Source organism: Sphaerodactylus townsendi, linkage group LG09 (genome assembly GCF_021028975.2).
Source record: "Sphaerodactylus townsendi isolate TG3544 linkage group LG09, MPM_Stown_v2.3, whole genome shotgun sequence".
In the NCBI taxonomy this organism is placed as follows: domain Eukaryota; kingdom Metazoa; phylum Chordata; class Lepidosauria; order Squamata; family Sphaerodactylidae; genus Sphaerodactylus; species Sphaerodactylus townsendi.
In genome coordinates this window covers 42,204,452-42,220,952 of record NC_059433.1, presented here as the reverse complement: position 1 = coordinate 42,220,952, position 16,501 = coordinate 42,204,452, and the positions used below count along the sequence as shown (strand labels likewise).

The window sequence follows — 16,501 nt, the reverse complement described above, 5'->3', positions numbered from 1 at the left end:
TTCTGCACATTCAACTTACTCTTGATTTTATTGATACTTGCTTCACAAAGCACTGGAATCAGTTTGGGGCGCAGTTCTTCCACCTTTTTGCATTCCCTGCACATTTTGTAATTGTGGTGTCAGTTTATTTGTTTTTCCACATGCCTTCAATAAAAATTTTCAGGGATGAGTGCTGTTGTCATTGATGATGTCACAGCATCTCCCTTTTTAAAACAGCATTAAAATATTAATATATATATTGTTAGAGTTAGAATGTTGTAACAATAGGCTTAGCAGGTTCCATGGATTTCTATATTTCATTAAAAAATAAATCTTTATCCCTTTCCCTCATGAAAATATAAGGAAAGGGTATATTTCCATAAGGAAAGGAGCTAGAGAATTTTTTAAAAAAAGGAAAGTTGGAAATTCAGAGACCCTGCTAATCCCATTGTTACAATACTTTAGTGAGATATTGATATTTTAGTGTCCTTTAAGAAAAAGAAAATGAAACCACTCATCTTTGTGGAAGGAAAGGGAATGGTTTGACCACAACAGTTTGATCATGAAGCAATGGTCTGACAGTGGGTGGGACAAAGAAGACTGGCAGACATTATGCATAAAGAAAGACACTCAAAATCTGCTTCCTGAAAAAAACCAGGGTAAAAATGGCCTAAATGAACTGGGTGGGGGAAAACTTACCATATATACTCGCATATCAGTCAACTTTTTCCAGCACAAAAAATGTGCTGAAGAAGCTCCCCTTGACTTATACGCAAGTGTGGTGTATTTAAAAAAATATTTTAGGGTTTTTAATTTGTCGGCCGCCAGGGGGCGCAGTTTTTAGGCTAGCGGCACCAAAATTTCAGGCTATAATCAGGTGACACCCCTGATGATACCAGCCAGGTTTGGTGAAGTTTGGTTCAGGGGGTCCAAAGTTATGGACCCCCAAAGGGGGTGCCCCCATCCCCCGTTGTTTCCCATGGAAGCTAATAGTAGATGGAGCTACCCTTTTAAGGGTCCATAACTTTTGACCCCTTGAACCAAACTTCACTAAATCTGGGTGGTATCCTCAGGATAATTTCTTTCTGATACCATCCAGGTTTGGTGATGTTTGGTTCAGGGAATCCAAAGTTTTGGATCCCCAAAGTGGGTTCTCCATTGTTTCCAATGGAAGCTAATAGTAGATGGGGCTACCCTTTTAAGGGTCCATAACTTTGGACCCCCTGAACCAAACTTAACCAAACCTGGGTGGTATCATCAAGAGGGCCTCCTAAAGATACTCTGAAATGTTGGTGCCCCCATCCCCCATTGTTTCCAATGGAAGCTAATAGTAGATGGGGCTACCCTTTTAAGGGTCCATAACTTTGGACCCCCTGAACCAAGCTTAACCATTGGTGGTAAAGATACTCTGAAATGTTGGTACTGCTAACATAAACATCCCTTCCCTGACAGGCACCCTCAAATTTTCCCCAGATTCTCCCTTTAAATCACCCCCCACCTTCTGAGTGGATTTAAAGGGAGAATCAGGGCTTACAGAGCTAGTTTACTGTTTTTCTTTGAAATAAATATTCAAAAACATTTAACCTACTGATGCCTCAATTAATGTAATTTTATTGGTATCTATTTTTATTTTTTGAAATTTACCAGTAGCTGCTGCATTTCCCACCCTCGACTCAATATTGACTCAATAATCGAGTCAATAAGTTTTCCCAGTTTTTTGTGGTAAAACTAGGTGCCTCAACTTACATGCGGGTCGACTTATACATGAGTATATATGGTAAGTGTAAACTAAAGGCATAAAAATATGTGTGGAAATTGGGATAAACCAAAGCAGCATGGAGCCAGAACTTATTTTTTAAAATGTGGCAAAACCCAAGGACAAGTCTTGCAGTTGTCAGTAAATAAAGAGCAATAATCTGGTGTTCTTTAGGGATGGAGACTACACAGTGAAGTGGTACAAATTTGATTGTATTCTCTACCTTATATTGAAAAGTCACTGTTAATAATGTTAGCTTATCCTAGAAAACTTTCCGCTGTCACATGCCACCATATATAAAGGAAGTTGGTTCCGGTTTTATTATAGAATCAACATTTATCACTCCAGTTATATCATGATGCAGCAGCATTAGGATGGGTCAGGGAATGGATCAGGCTGGAAAACCACAAATTGTTAGATCTTGAGGGATACAACTTAACAAAAGGCTGGCATGCATATCTTTGGCCGAATAAGGATAAAAAAAACACAATAGACAAAGTTATAAAAAACCATTTTATTCGTTCTGCCTTAATTAAAATCTGGAACAAATACAGAAATATATTCTATAGTAGCCTCCCACTATGGGTTTCCAGAATGGAATCCCATTTTGGTGGAGTTAGATCAACAACAACCTGTTGGCCAAAATACCAAGATATAATTCTCTAGAATAATGACCAACCCATCCTAAAACAAAGGAATCAGATAGCATGGGAAGACCAACCTTGTCACTGGTACACATTCTGCCAACTAGAAAGCTATTATAAATTAGATATAAAAAATTGGGGAATCCAAAAAAGGAAAACAGAATTAGATAACATATTTATAGGAACAGATAAGAAAATTGTGAGTTCTATATATAAAGTATTATTAACTCAACAAACTGAGCAAGAAGTGGTAAAACCAAATATGATACGCTGGTCAGAAAACATAAAAGAGGTAATTACCTTAGAACAATGGAGTAGGTTCTATAAAGAAATATATAAGTATACTCCAAATTCAACAATGTGGGAAAATAGTATTAAAATGTATTTTAGAACCTATTTTACTCCAACTATACTACATAAAATGAACCCCCAAATTCCTCCGCACTGTTGGAAATGTGGAGTCAAACCAGGAACATTCCACCACGTATGGTGGACATGTATAAAGGTTAAAAGGTACTGGAAGGAGGTACATGACCAAATAACCAAGATAATTAAAATAACCTTTAAAAAAACTGAAGCAACCTATCTTTTGGGCCCTGCATTAATGAAGGAAAAGATTGCTGAAAATTACAAACATCTGTTGTTCCATATGATTTCAGCAGCCCGAATCGTTCTAGCGAGACATTGGAAATCAGCTGTGATCCCAAAGATAGACGAGTGGATCTGCAAGATGCAGCAACTAAATAAAATGGACAGACTCTCCTTTCAATTAAATAACAGGTCGTCAGAATATTACCAGCAGATATGGCAGCCGTGGTCAGACTTTGTTTCATCTACTTATAATGTTGTAATTGATCCATTATAAATAAGACATAGCATTATAATTATAATAAATTAGAAATGTACTTTTTAGGAGGAAAAAAAACCTTCTTTCTTTCCTTTTTTAAACATATAGAAGGTTCTTTTTTTCCTAAGACAGTTTTGTTTTTTGTTTTTACTTTGAACAAAGCAGATGTTTTCTTAATTATGTAGTTATAGAGAATAATAAAGTAAGGCTCGCTGTACGCGAGTCAGTTGGAGTGGAAGCCAGGGGAAGGGGGGAGGAGAGGGAGTAGTGGGAGGGGAAGAGGGGAAGCGATATGGTGGGTACTTAATTATGACAATTGTGATAAATACACATGAAATTTTTTTCTTCTTCTGGAGAATACCCACGAATGGAGTTGATTTAATGTATAGTATAATTATTGTATCACTTTTTTTTCTCCAATTATGCTATACTTGTGTGTTTCAAACTTCCTCCTCTTGTATTTCTTTTTGAAATTGAGCAATAAAAACAATTAAAAAAAAACATTTATCACTTACATTACTATAAATTCTTGCAATTTAAACTGGCAGCATATGCCATTGATGCAACTTCTTACAGATACTGTCCTTAAATAAGGCTGAGTCAGAAAAGGAAGAACTTGTAGGCCCCATTATCCATGGAATGCTTACTTCGGGGGCTCTTCATTGTACAATAAAGTTGTGGTGGGGTCTCCTGCATTTCTCTGTTTACACATAAGGAGGCACTCACTGTGCAGCTTTGCTGAACTCTCCCAGGTCTGCTTTTCCTGGTTCTCTTAACTCTGACCCCTTCCACACAGCAAATTTATAATGGATTGCAGTTGGAATAAAGGAACCCGTTTTCATGTTTTCGTGTTCACATGTGCAGGCAGCAATTGGAGCCCAATCTGGAAACAATCTGGGTTGCCTTTGTGCTTTCGCAGGGAGACATGTCTCTCTTTTTAAATCACTTCCATCCATTTGTAGCTACACTGGCGTACCCAAATGAACCTCCACAGCCATGCCAATGTGCCACTATACGACCATTTGCACCTTCATAGCTAAGCAACTACGCAGGTGCAAGCTGCAAAATTTAAAAAAGAGGGAAACAGAGGCAAATAAAGCAGCTGTCACTTCGGATTTTTGAAAAGACTAGCTTGTTGAGCAATTTTAAAAAACCCTGGCTTGGGGAAAATAACACGGGGCAGAGTCATTTTGAGATTACCAGGTATAATAAGAAATGTTCAAAGCCCCCCCCCCCCTTCCAAGCAGGTTTTTTAGCATCCTACACCCATGTTTATTGGCCCATGTAGAACAAGCCTCCACCCATCAATTCACTCCCAAAGGCACAGATCTCATCATACCTGGTAGTTGCAAGATTGCTGGCTTTGTAAAAGTCTTTAAATTGCGGTTAATATTGACATTGCTGTAATAGCAGTTATATTGATTTTGTTGCCCTTTCCAAAAATAACCCCCTTCCCAACGGAAAGAGGCAAAGCAGTTCCCTGGAGTACGCGCTGCTGAAGAAGGGGACCATATGGTAATGATGATATTAAGTTATAATATTAGTAACTCCGAAGTATAGAAAAGAAAAATACCTTTTTGTAAGATGATAAAACAGTAATAGAATTTTATCTATTAATACCATCTGTAAACAAACCTTACGGTCTGTAATGGTCAACAAATGTGATGCATCTAAACTGGTAAAGTAATCGAAATATAGAAGAAGAAAAAACCTGTAGGATATGTTATATATGTTCAGGGAGAATTAGTTCTTATTGTTCAAAAATTGTCTTGACTATATATGTCTGTATATTGCAGTATTAAAGCATTTTCGTCAAGCACTTTTGCAAACTGTGTCTTCTAAAGTTATTTTACTACTGTTTATTCTAACAGTTCCTTAAATAAGGCCATGCCATAAAATCACTTGTAAAAGTTAAATGACTTCATTATTGCTGTACTTATTAACGAAATTAAAATTTGTTATTTACTGCTTAATATCCTGCTGCTTTGGTATAATGATCTGTTTAACCTTGACTTTCGCCTCATGAATTATGTACAAGAGCAAGTTTAATGTTGACATTACATTTAGAGCTTTTAAGCTGCTATAAATAGCATGTTAAGATTACTCTAAACGTGTTGACACGTGAACTTCCAAATCAGCACATTGGGTTCACTTTTCCTTAATAGGTATTACGTTTTTGTATTCTTACAGAAAAAGCATGACTCGCTCTTTTTAGTTTATACAGTCAGGATTAGCCTTCACATATTTTTGTATTGTAATTTGTGTTCTAAGGAAGAAACACACACACACACACACACACACACACACACACACACACACACACACACACACACACACACACACACACACACACAGAGAGTTACTTTCAGGCATAACACTCTTGTGTATATGATCATTACTAAGGAAGGATTTACACTTGGTATATAGCATACATATACCAAGCTACATCCAAATGTTTGGAACATTCATGGCCGTCTTGGGTAAAAGTAATTTATAATTTGCCTCCGCATTATACATTTATTAAATTTTTTGTAAGAACAGAAGTACACATGCTCTGTGTAATTCTGCATTAACTGTCAAAGACTGATGTGTTTTGGTTTTTCCAGACTGTAATTGCTGGCATTGTAGTTTCCAGGAGAACATAGGTGGAAAGAGAGTCTTTAAACATTTTCTTGGTTTTTCTCCCTTTCCCCAAACAAATCCTCAGCTCTGAATTACTTTTCTTTTTGCTGGAAAAGATAAAGGATGCAAGACAAACACTGTAAAGAATTTAAGCTCCATAGATTCCAGTGCAGTTTACTCCTTTCAAAAACTGTTACTGCTATGTGGGAAAAGTCATACAAAGTTCCTTTATCAAGGCATTCCCTCACTAATCCAACAACTCACCAGTCCATCAACTGGTTCAGAAATGCAATGGACTTCCAGTGGATTGCATATTTCATAACCTTATCAGTTCTAGGTTGGGAGACTCCTGGACATTTGGGGGTGGAACTGGCACAGGCAGAGCGAGGGGAAACCGTGCCTGGGCCCTGCGCCCTGCGCCCTTGCCGTGGCGTCGCCTGCCCCCAGCCCACCCTGGAACGCCACGCCATGCCCCATTGATGGTCTGGCCACACTTCTGCCACTGCTCCACTCGGGGCGTCAGCCCCCCGACTCGTGGGTGCTACACCACTAGGAACTAGGAAGGGTGGGATTTGAGGAGAGGAGTGACCTCTGACAGGTGTAATACCCTCCAAATAGAGTCCACCCTCCAAAACAGCCATTTCCTCTGTCATCTGGAGATCAGTTTTAATTCAGGGAAATCTCCAGGCCGCACATGGAGGTTGGCAAGTCTACTTGCATTCTTATTTCCTAAACCAGTTTACAAATGGTGTTTGGGCTCAACTTCTGAATAACCCCTAATCCAAAAACTGGCTTAGAGAAACATTGGCCCACTGCGGGCCAAAAGCGCCCGGCCTGGGAGACCGGTAAAAGCGCCGCCCCTGTGCCGTTATGCCGGGCTGGCTCGCGGGCAGTACGCTGACCTGACTGCACCCTCCTCCCCAGAGCGGCGTCAGGCGCACCAGCAACAACCCTTTAAAGGGTTGTTGTTGAGAAAAGCGTCTTCCTGGCGGCTGCGCGAACGCGCTACCGCCAGCGCTGTCTCCCTGCCCGTTCCACTCACCGCCGTGCCTGTCCTCCGACCCCTGGAGGTCGGAGGGCAGCGTGGGCGGGGCTTCGATGGCCAGCAGGCGACGATGGGGACAAGGTGAGTGGGACGGGGCAGGGGGAAGAGGCGGCTCCATGCGGAGCCGCCTGCCGTTTGCCGGCCTCTGCTGAGGCCGTCCGCATGCGTGCATGCAAACGGCCTTCGCCTCCACGCCGGCGGAATTCTCGCCGGCGTGGAGGCGACAGGGAGGCCGTGCGGAAACGGCCATTGTTTTGAAGAGGCAGATTCACCAGATACTTCATTGATTGAGGGGGGATTTTTTCTGATTCCTCTTCCCACTAGAGTCTTTGATTTAGCATCCATGCAGTTTATGAGGGTATCTGTGCTGACAGGGTGGGGTGGGTGTGCTGCTACGACAGCACCAGCACTGAGAAGGCTTCTGAGTTGGGGAGTCACTGGGGAGAAGTTGATGCTAATTGGCTTCCACCTGACCATTACCCCACTTATGCTGGTGCACAGAACTTTGGACTTAAGTCCATCAAGCCTAATGGGAGCTTTCTGGCAGCAGGGGGGCTTCGTTTTTTGTCTCCCCACCAGAAAGCCCCCTTGGGAATGGCAGGTCAGTGTGGCTTCATCAGCATGTTTGTGGGTCCGGCTCTATGGATAGGGCTGCCTAACATATTTAACTTAAAAGCAAATTAATTGTTCTGTTCAAAGCTTCTCTGACTGGAGTTCCAATGTGCCCAATTATGGCAGGAAATTGCACAGTGCACAGTGGTGGGATTAAAATAATTTAACAACCGGTTCTGGTGGTGGGATTCAAATAATTTAACAACTGTTTGTTTACAAGCACAATTTTAACAACCAGTTCTGTCGAACTGGTGCGAATCTGCTGAATCCCACCACTGCTTCTGCACCTTTTTACCCTGGAAGCACTGGCACCTCAATGAGAACACTAGCAGTCTTCTTATAAAATTCTATCATTTTTATATAGAATTTTGGGAAGACAGTGCTATAGCATCCTGTGTGATGCCAGTGCTTCCGCTGTAAACCCGGATGTGATGTTATCATGCCAAGCTTCTGGAGTAAACCTGGAAGTGACATAATCATACTGCACATGTGGATCTCAGTCCTCCATCCCGTCCCCATGAAGCTCCCTCTGGAGACCAGGTTTCCCATCTGGAAACCCTAATTCTGACAAATGTCAAAGAAGACAACTTGTACAGCTCCTGTAAGATTCAGATCACCCAGCATTTTATACAAAGATGAAAACTGTAATAGGACTGTGTTTGTAGGGCAGAGGAAATAATGGCTGGCATTAAGTAGCATTTGTAGTCTTTGTCTTAATAAAACTGATTTCTGTGTATATCTATGTATATCATAGGTATAAATTGCACAAGTGAGTTGAAAGAGATTCTGAATATTGTAGATAAATGTTAATTATTTAATCCAAAATTAAAGAGTTTTACGTAGTATAATTAAGTATTCTGCTGTTGTTTATTCAATATTTGTTTCTTTATTTGTGAATTAGAATCTGTATTTATTTCCACTAGGGCTTGCTTGGACGGGATGCACCTCTGAAGGACATAAAAGTTTTTAATGATCGGCGATTTGTAGCTACTTTTAATGTGGTGAATGCTACCAAACGGGATGCTGGCAGTTACCGGTGCATGATTCATACAGAAGGTGGAGTTGGAGTATCTAATTATGCAGAACTGATAGTCAAAGGTATTTGACAGTGTATCTTTTAATTGTTAAAAGCATAGGCTTGTTTCCTGAATGCATTCATATTAGAGAGAGTTGTATGCCCCGTATACCATCTATTTGTACCATCTGCTCGGCAACGGCCGGTCCCCTCCTGGGGGGTGGGAATCTCGGACACCATCTAAAATTGGGTTATGCTGCTTCTGAATTTTAATGTATTTATTCTGACTTCCATTATGTTGTATTTTGGTTTGTTTGTATTGTTTGATGGTTTTATTGTACATTGCCCAAAGCCCTTCAGGGGTGGGCGGTATACTAAATTTAATTAATAATAATGAATAATAATAATGGCAACAACAACAGAGCTCTGCAAGCTTTGACACAAACACAGAATTTTCTGTATGTAGGGGATGCCCTGTTCTTTTTTATGAGTCAGGGAGTTCCTTGCGTATCCCCTGGGGAAGATACCTGCGCAGATGGTCCTTTATGTGTGGTGAATATATTGTAGATTTTTGAAAGGAATGATATTTTAAGACTTTTTTCTCCCTTGGCTTATAATCCTTTGGAAAAAATTACCCATTAATTAATGGTGATTGATACTTAAAATACTTTGAAGGCAATGTTGGAATGTAATGGTTATCATGATGATTTTTTTCCTTGATAAATGTATTCATGAATGAGCATTCAAAATTCATTGAAGCTGATCAAAAATTATTATTGTATTGTCGGATTTATTTATTTACTTCATTTATAGCCCACCTTTTAATCTTCTAGAGCTGAAAACTAATATCATTATATGGCAGAAGCAAATTGTGGGTACAAAGGAAGGTATTTCCCAAGCCATATAGTTTTAATCATAGAAATAGAGGAAGCAGTTGAGCTGCTGAAGGGGGAAGAGTTGAGTTGTATGCTAATAGGAGAAGAAGGCAAGCCTGCAGTTTACCTTTGACATTCAAGGCATTAGTCAATTAGTGGAATAAACTTCTGCAATATTAATCTCAGTGGACTTCCCATATGAATCCTTGTTGATCAGTGCCTCAGTAGCAAAAGCCCAAAATTGAAAGTTTTCAAAAGAATGAAAAATCAGGAATTATAATTTTGAAGAACATCACAATCAAATATATGCATGCAGAATATCACTAAAAAGGATGTTATCAGCTAAATTGACAGAATGTATGAAAAAAGAGATACTGAGGACAAAAAAATTTTCTGCAGAGTCAATTTCTTTTGAAGCTGATGCAGTTTGCTTCCTTTGACTTTGACCCTTCCATGCATGAACTTATTTATCATATCCTTATAATATTTTTCATTTAGCCACCTCTCTCAGCACATTACACTGTGTGTGGAGAATAATTGCTTACCCTTAGGGTGTAATCCCATTAGCTACTTGTAGCGTGATGAAGTAATTATGGTAATCCCTGTTGCTTATGCCTTAGCTTTTATGAGACCACATGCAGGTCATGTGACCTAAAAGCCCACTTTAAACAGTATGCTGACCTTGGAACAGCTTTTATTTAAATAACAACTTTATGGTATGTTTAAGTTAATTTGGATTGATACTACTAGACATTTACAAAGGATATACATTTTGCCCATATTTTTCAAAAATTGCATATTTACTACAAAGTTTGTGTTTTAAACATTATCAATGAACCAAAAAGCAATGAACAGTTACAGTTTTTTTCTTGGCTTGACAATAGATTCATTATCTTATGTGAGGCAAATTTTTGATATGATCCACAGTACAATCTAAAGCAGAGTAGAAATGTACAATTAGGGCTGCTTCACACATTTTTTTTGTCCCAAATGCTGTTTAAAAACTCATGAGGCTGCATGCATTAATAAAGTATTAAGAACCATAGTATTAGCAGCTGTATAGTTGTTAATCTGACTTCTGCTTAGGGAAGTCACCTGTCCCTTCAACAGGATAACAACCGCTTGAATCTGAGGACCAAAATAGATGCTTTTGCATCCCCAAATCCACCCTGGAGAAGTCGTACCATTTTAGAGTTTGGTTTTAAACTTTTTTTCAAAATGGTATCATGGCCCAATCCTGCTGAGGAGTGTAGCACAGGAGAATGAGGGGCTTGTGCCTCTCTGAAAATGGCACTGGGAGAGACAGGAACTCCTCATCCCCTCACACCATGGTTAAAAATAAACATCCTCCTGGCAGTCTTGGGACAAGTCTAGTCAGCCCTGAGAGGGAGCAGCTAAGTGACATTCAGCCAGGCAGGCTAAAGAAGAAGCCTTGTTGTATTTCCCCCTTCTTTTGGACTCATCCTTTATCAGAATCAGAGCATATTATTCCTACATACCAACAATTTCTTTGTAAAGAAAATTGTGTATAGCGTCATTTGTGAAGTATAGCAAAAGTTCTGGGACTATGATTCATGTGTAGTGCCAAATGTATTGACCACAAAATGCCTTCTCTGCTTCACGAAGGACCGTGTTTTCTGTTTTTGTATTTCAAATACTGAGGAATGTCATCCCATTCCTTTCATTCCTTTATTACCTACTAGCGGGGCCTGGCCACGCGTTGCTGTGGCAATTGCCCTTCTCATCACAGTCCGCAACTCACACAGATGTCCATGCAGGTCCAATGATCCGCAGCATAGCCTTTTGGGGTAGTCAAATGGAATCCCTCTTTCCCTTTTCAATTCACATTGTTATATGGTGGTGTCTTGTTTTTTTAGTATAAGGTAACCCTTTCCATTCCACAACGGAACTGTCCAGAGTGCGAATCCCGCTGTCCATGAGGCTGGTTGATACGCATAGTGCTGGCTTGGGTAAGGCAGAACTGGGGCAAGGAGGATATCCCAGTCAGGCAGCAGATGCAGGGTGGTGGGGCGTTCAGATTGAGGCCAGCTCCCTGGGTTCTTAAAGGGCCATGTGCAAAAGAAGTGGAGCCAGCACTGTTGGTTTGCCCCCACCCCGCGGATTTTCTTAGAAGAAAAAGGCAAATTCCAGCTCGCTTTTAGTAAAAGAGAGCTGTGACGAATATGGGTGAGGAAGCGGGTAAGTGGTGGTTGGATGTGAGGGAGGGCAGAGTGAGGTGTGTGAGGGTGAGCTGGATGTGTATGAGAGTATGTGTGTTGTGTGGGAGCAGTGGGTGAGGCACAGAGAGTGAAAGTTACCTGCGTGTGAGGGGGGGAACCCCACCTGACGTCTCACACGGCAAAGTGTGTATGTGTTTCACTTCCACTCGTATTACCTAACAGTATTACCTATTTACTGTTTTCACTGCTCATCTCTGGCCATCTGCACAAACATCCATCCAGCCGTTTCGGTGTTAGGGCATGACTAACAAAGTCACTGTTAGCTTTTTAGATATATAGATGTAGATAAAATATCATTGTATCTGTCTTGTTAGGGGGCAAATACACAAAGAAGCAATTTGCATATGTATTTTCTGACTCTCTTTCTCAACTAGGGTTGCCAGCTGTGTGTTGTGAAATACCTGAAGTATCATGGGATATAATAGAGTATAATGCATTGATTCCATCAGTGCAGTATAATTCATAGAGTCCACCTTTATTTTCTTTAGGTAAATTGATCTCTGTCATTTGGAGATCAGCTGTAATCTCAGGAGATCTCCAGCTACCCCTTGGAGGTTAACAATGCTCTTCTCTATACACATATTTTTTACGTCTGAGTTATATGGTTATATAAGATTCCAGGGGCTGTTAGAAGACATACAATGCAAAACCCATGCAAAAGTTAGGTAGATTTGGGTTTATATATCCTGACAATTTTTATGGAAAAGTGATAGAGTGTTAATATAACTAACCTAATAAATCCCTGCATTTGCCATCATTTTGTCTACTGTTGCAGACATGAATGTGTAGTCTTCAGGTATGGTAGTTATAGTCTTAGAACAGGGGTAGGGAACCTGCGGCTCTCCAGATGTTCAGGAACTACAATTCCCATCAGCCCCTACCAGCATGGCCAATTGGCCATGCTGACAGAGGCTGATGGGAATTGTAGTTCCTGAACATCTGGAGAGCCGCAGGTTCCCTACCCCTGTCTTAGAACAATAAATAAATAGATTTTATCAAACCACCATTCTCAGAAATAGTGTGCTCTTTCAGCATAAGGCACTTTCCATTAGCTCAAGGTTTATGCTGGGAATGTAGGCTCTGATGTTGACAGGACCCTTGTGCTGATGGAACAAGCCTTGTGCTGACAAAATGTGCGTCCCATACCTGATTGGGATGGCTGAACACTTCCCAGTTCATTCACACATTCATATTGTTGGATTGTTCACAGGGCAAGGAGATGCCATCATATGGTTCAATACAACTTCATAAAAAGTAATCCATCAGAGGTTTGATGAACATATATTTTGTATGATTTGTAGTCAAAATGTTAACTGAACAGTTTAACAATTTTTAAACAATTTTACCTAAGTATTGATTTTGAGATGAAAGAAAATGTTCAATTATTTGTTACTCTCTATGTTTGTAGTATACAATATCCTATTGTTTGTCAAGGAATTGAATTTGAAATATCTTTTTATCTGATCCAAGACACCAAATTGTATTTATCTGATAACCTGTACACTGTTAAAAAGGCAAAGCAAAGTTGAAGACTCAACCCAGTATCGCTTTTCCAACAATTAACATACAGACATTGCAGAGAAGGAAAACATTAAGGCAGATTGATTAAACATATTTGGGGAAGTAAATTAGTATTTTTACATACTATTTATAGAATTAAGGTTTTTTTTCTGATAGTGACCAACTGCCACATAGATTAGATTTAGGAGAACAGAATGCTCCTGTCTGAGAAGATACCAGATTATTTCAAAGTTCAAACTGCTTATGGAGTTCGTACCAGGTAAACCCAGGTGTTAGATTGACCAGAAGGGGTTTTGTTAGGTTTTTAAGTAGTAGCATGAGAGGTCAACCATCTGCACTGATTGAGGCATTATGTCTTCTTGTGAAATGAAAGATTTTGGACCTAAAATAGCATTGACAGTGAAAAGATCTGTCTAACACAGAAGATATTGCAAAATTAAGAGACAAATATTTCTTGGAAACTATGAAAAGGTAATTAGGGAATCAACAGTGTTGAAAGAATAATGCTTAAATATATGTATTTTAAAATAACACATTTCTATCATTTGATTGGCCATAATGAAACATGGCAAAATAATAAATTAAAAATAAGAAAATAAAATTCACTAGGAGAAACCACCATGAAATATACACTATTTTAGAATTAAAGCTGTCCTACATCTAGTGATACTCAGTGACAAGCATCATACTTATATAATACGTAGGCAAAATATTTTTGTTAATGATTTGCAGATGGCATGGTAAAAGGGAATTGCAATTATGGAAGAAATCTTCTTGCTTGCTATTGGCCAGAAGAACAACAATTTCCATTTGATGGAACTCTATTTTAAGTTTTAGAGAATTTGCTTTAGAGATATATATTTCAAAAGGTCTCAAATAATACAGTGAAACATGTCAGGGATGGCTTCCTCTGTCTTTTCCCACAAATACAATAAAATTCTGGGTAATGTGCAAAGCTGTCATGAAAAAGCAGGGTTCACCCAAGGGGTATACCATATGTACCAAGGGGTATGTGACTGCCTTTCAGTCAAACAATCCTACATTGTTCTTGTATGTGTAAAAGCACATTTCTCAATTAACAACATCAGTTGAAATAATCTTTATTTTCATTTTACCAAATTTATATATATGCATACCCCACATTTATTTTATAAAATTCATCCTTGGAATTAATCCATTCTAACCTTGGACTAAATCTTGTAATAGAGTAAGAGAGAATAAGATTTGAACCCACATCTAATCCAAATTCATGGTGGCTTCTACTATAGCAGTGGTGGCGAACCTATGGCACGCGTACCAGAGGTGGCACTCAGAGCCCTCTCTGTGGGCACGTGCGCAGAGTTCATCATGTAAAGGAAGTGGAAAATCACATACACCCCCCCCACACACACACATCTAGGCTGGCCTTGCTTCTGAGTAAACCCTCCTAGGGTAATGACACCCATTCCAAGCGTTGCACAGTTGCTTCATCAAGCTTACTCCCGAGTAATATGCACCTCGGAGCAAACCATTTATTCTAAACTAAAACCTCAGTATTCAGATTAAATTGCCATGTTGGCACTTTGCGATAAATAAGTGGGTTTTGGGATACAATTTGGGCACTCGGTCTCGAAAAGGTTTGCCATCACTGTGCTATAGTGTGCTTTCTACTATATTGTACTGGTCACAATTTTTAAATTTTTATTTAACTATTTATTGATATCTGTGGGGATCTATCTCTGCAACAGGAATGAGTGACTGAACTGTGTTTTGTATGTTTCATCAAAGTTTCATTCTCCACTTTTGACTGTTGTTTTCATAGATTAGTTTGTATTATAAATGTATGATTTTATACAAAATTTATATCTGGTCCAACATATGCTGTTTTATGTATACAACGTATATAATTGATACATACTGATATGAAAATAACTTGTTCATAAAAAAATTGATGTGAGGAACAAAATGGGACAAACATAAAGGATGACACGATCAGTGTGCCAAAGGGGGAACTGAAATCAGTGGGCTGGCAAATGTGAAATGAACCCTATCCTGTAATGCCAGCAATCGTAACAGACAGTTGTGGCAAAAAGGGGGAGCCGCATGGCAAAGGTTGATTTGCATGGAAAGCTGGTGCATGAATAAATCCACTATATAGTCTCTCAGGACATCTCACTGTTGCCAGTAAGAAGCCATTATAAAAAAATCTCTTCACAAATGCCTGTTGCATTTGAACTGCAATCCCAGTTAAAAACTTGTATGTGTGAAATGCTGCTGTAGAGTTTAGCTTTATAGGCATAGTTTTCATGTGTACCCTCCTTGCAAATACTGGAAACACAAACATTATCAGTGATGATTGTTTTGCAAATTCAGCATTAAATTTGCTGTGCTCCATGCAGTATTTATTTGTGCTAAGTTCCATAATGTATACATGTCTGTATACATCCCACTCTAGAACAAAACAAGCAATGCTTTGCCTGGAACCCATCTTTTGGAGATCAGAAACACACCCTTAGGGATGAAAAACCATTAAGGCCAAGGCTATTTCAGATACTTGTAAGAACTAAAATGAATTGGTGTAAGCACTAACCTTTATAGCCTGCATCCTTAGCTTGACTTTTGAATGGCAGTTCAACAATCCTTACTAGCACTTCAAATTTAAGCATAATTAACTTTTGTTTCAGCATGACTTCCTAAGTGCCATGGGATGTTCTATCAAAGTTCCATTCCATGTTTTGGTTGAAGAAACAGCCTAATGATTGTAAATGAAGCTAAATCATTTTGAGTTAAGAACAGCTATGTAAATTGCACGCATTCTGCATAAAGCTTTCATTTGTAAGTAGTGGAGAAGCTGTCTTTGCTGTGCCATGAATTATTAAATATTGAAATGGTTAAGCTAGTTTAGCATTGTCCCTTGGTGTTTCTAAATGGCTAGATGATAAACTGTTTTTTTAATGTTCACTATATATTTAATCTGATATCTGTATTGAACAACAACAATAATAATAATTTTTGCCATCATTTTGAGTTGCTGCCAGATTTGCCACTTTTGATCGTGTGGGAGTAATTGGCAACATCTCATTAATGTGCAAATATTTAATGTCACATCTTGTAGCTGTACATTTTGTATATGACATTTACCATCTAAGTACCATCATTAACAGTAGTCCTAACAGGCTGATGCAGGGGTATGGAATTCCTTTCACTGGATACTGGATAAAGCTGCTAAGGATAAAAGATGGATAAAAATATAATGAACTTATTAAATATTGGATAAAAAGGAATGCAATGCACAGATTAAGCATATCTTACTAAGTTTTTAAAGTAAAGCACTTTCCTCCTCTTAAATGAAATTATTAATAGTGG

General features: G+C 39.1%; 1 protein-coding gene across 15 annotated transcripts in view; it reads left to right on the top strand.

Moving 5' to 3' along the window:
* The window catches only part of PTPRM (protein tyrosine phosphatase receptor type M), a 539,592-nt gene that overhangs the window by 224,236 nt on the left and 298,855 nt on the right, over positions 1–16,501 (top strand). For all 15 annotated transcript variants that reach the window (XM_048507340.1, XM_048507337.1, XM_048507335.1 and 12 more), the window contains exon 6: positions 8,429–8,603. In XM_048507340.1, coding sequence (XP_048363297.1) covers positions 8,429–8,603 — 175 coding nt within the window. The remainder of the gene's footprint in view (positions 1–8,428; positions 8,604–16,501) is intronic.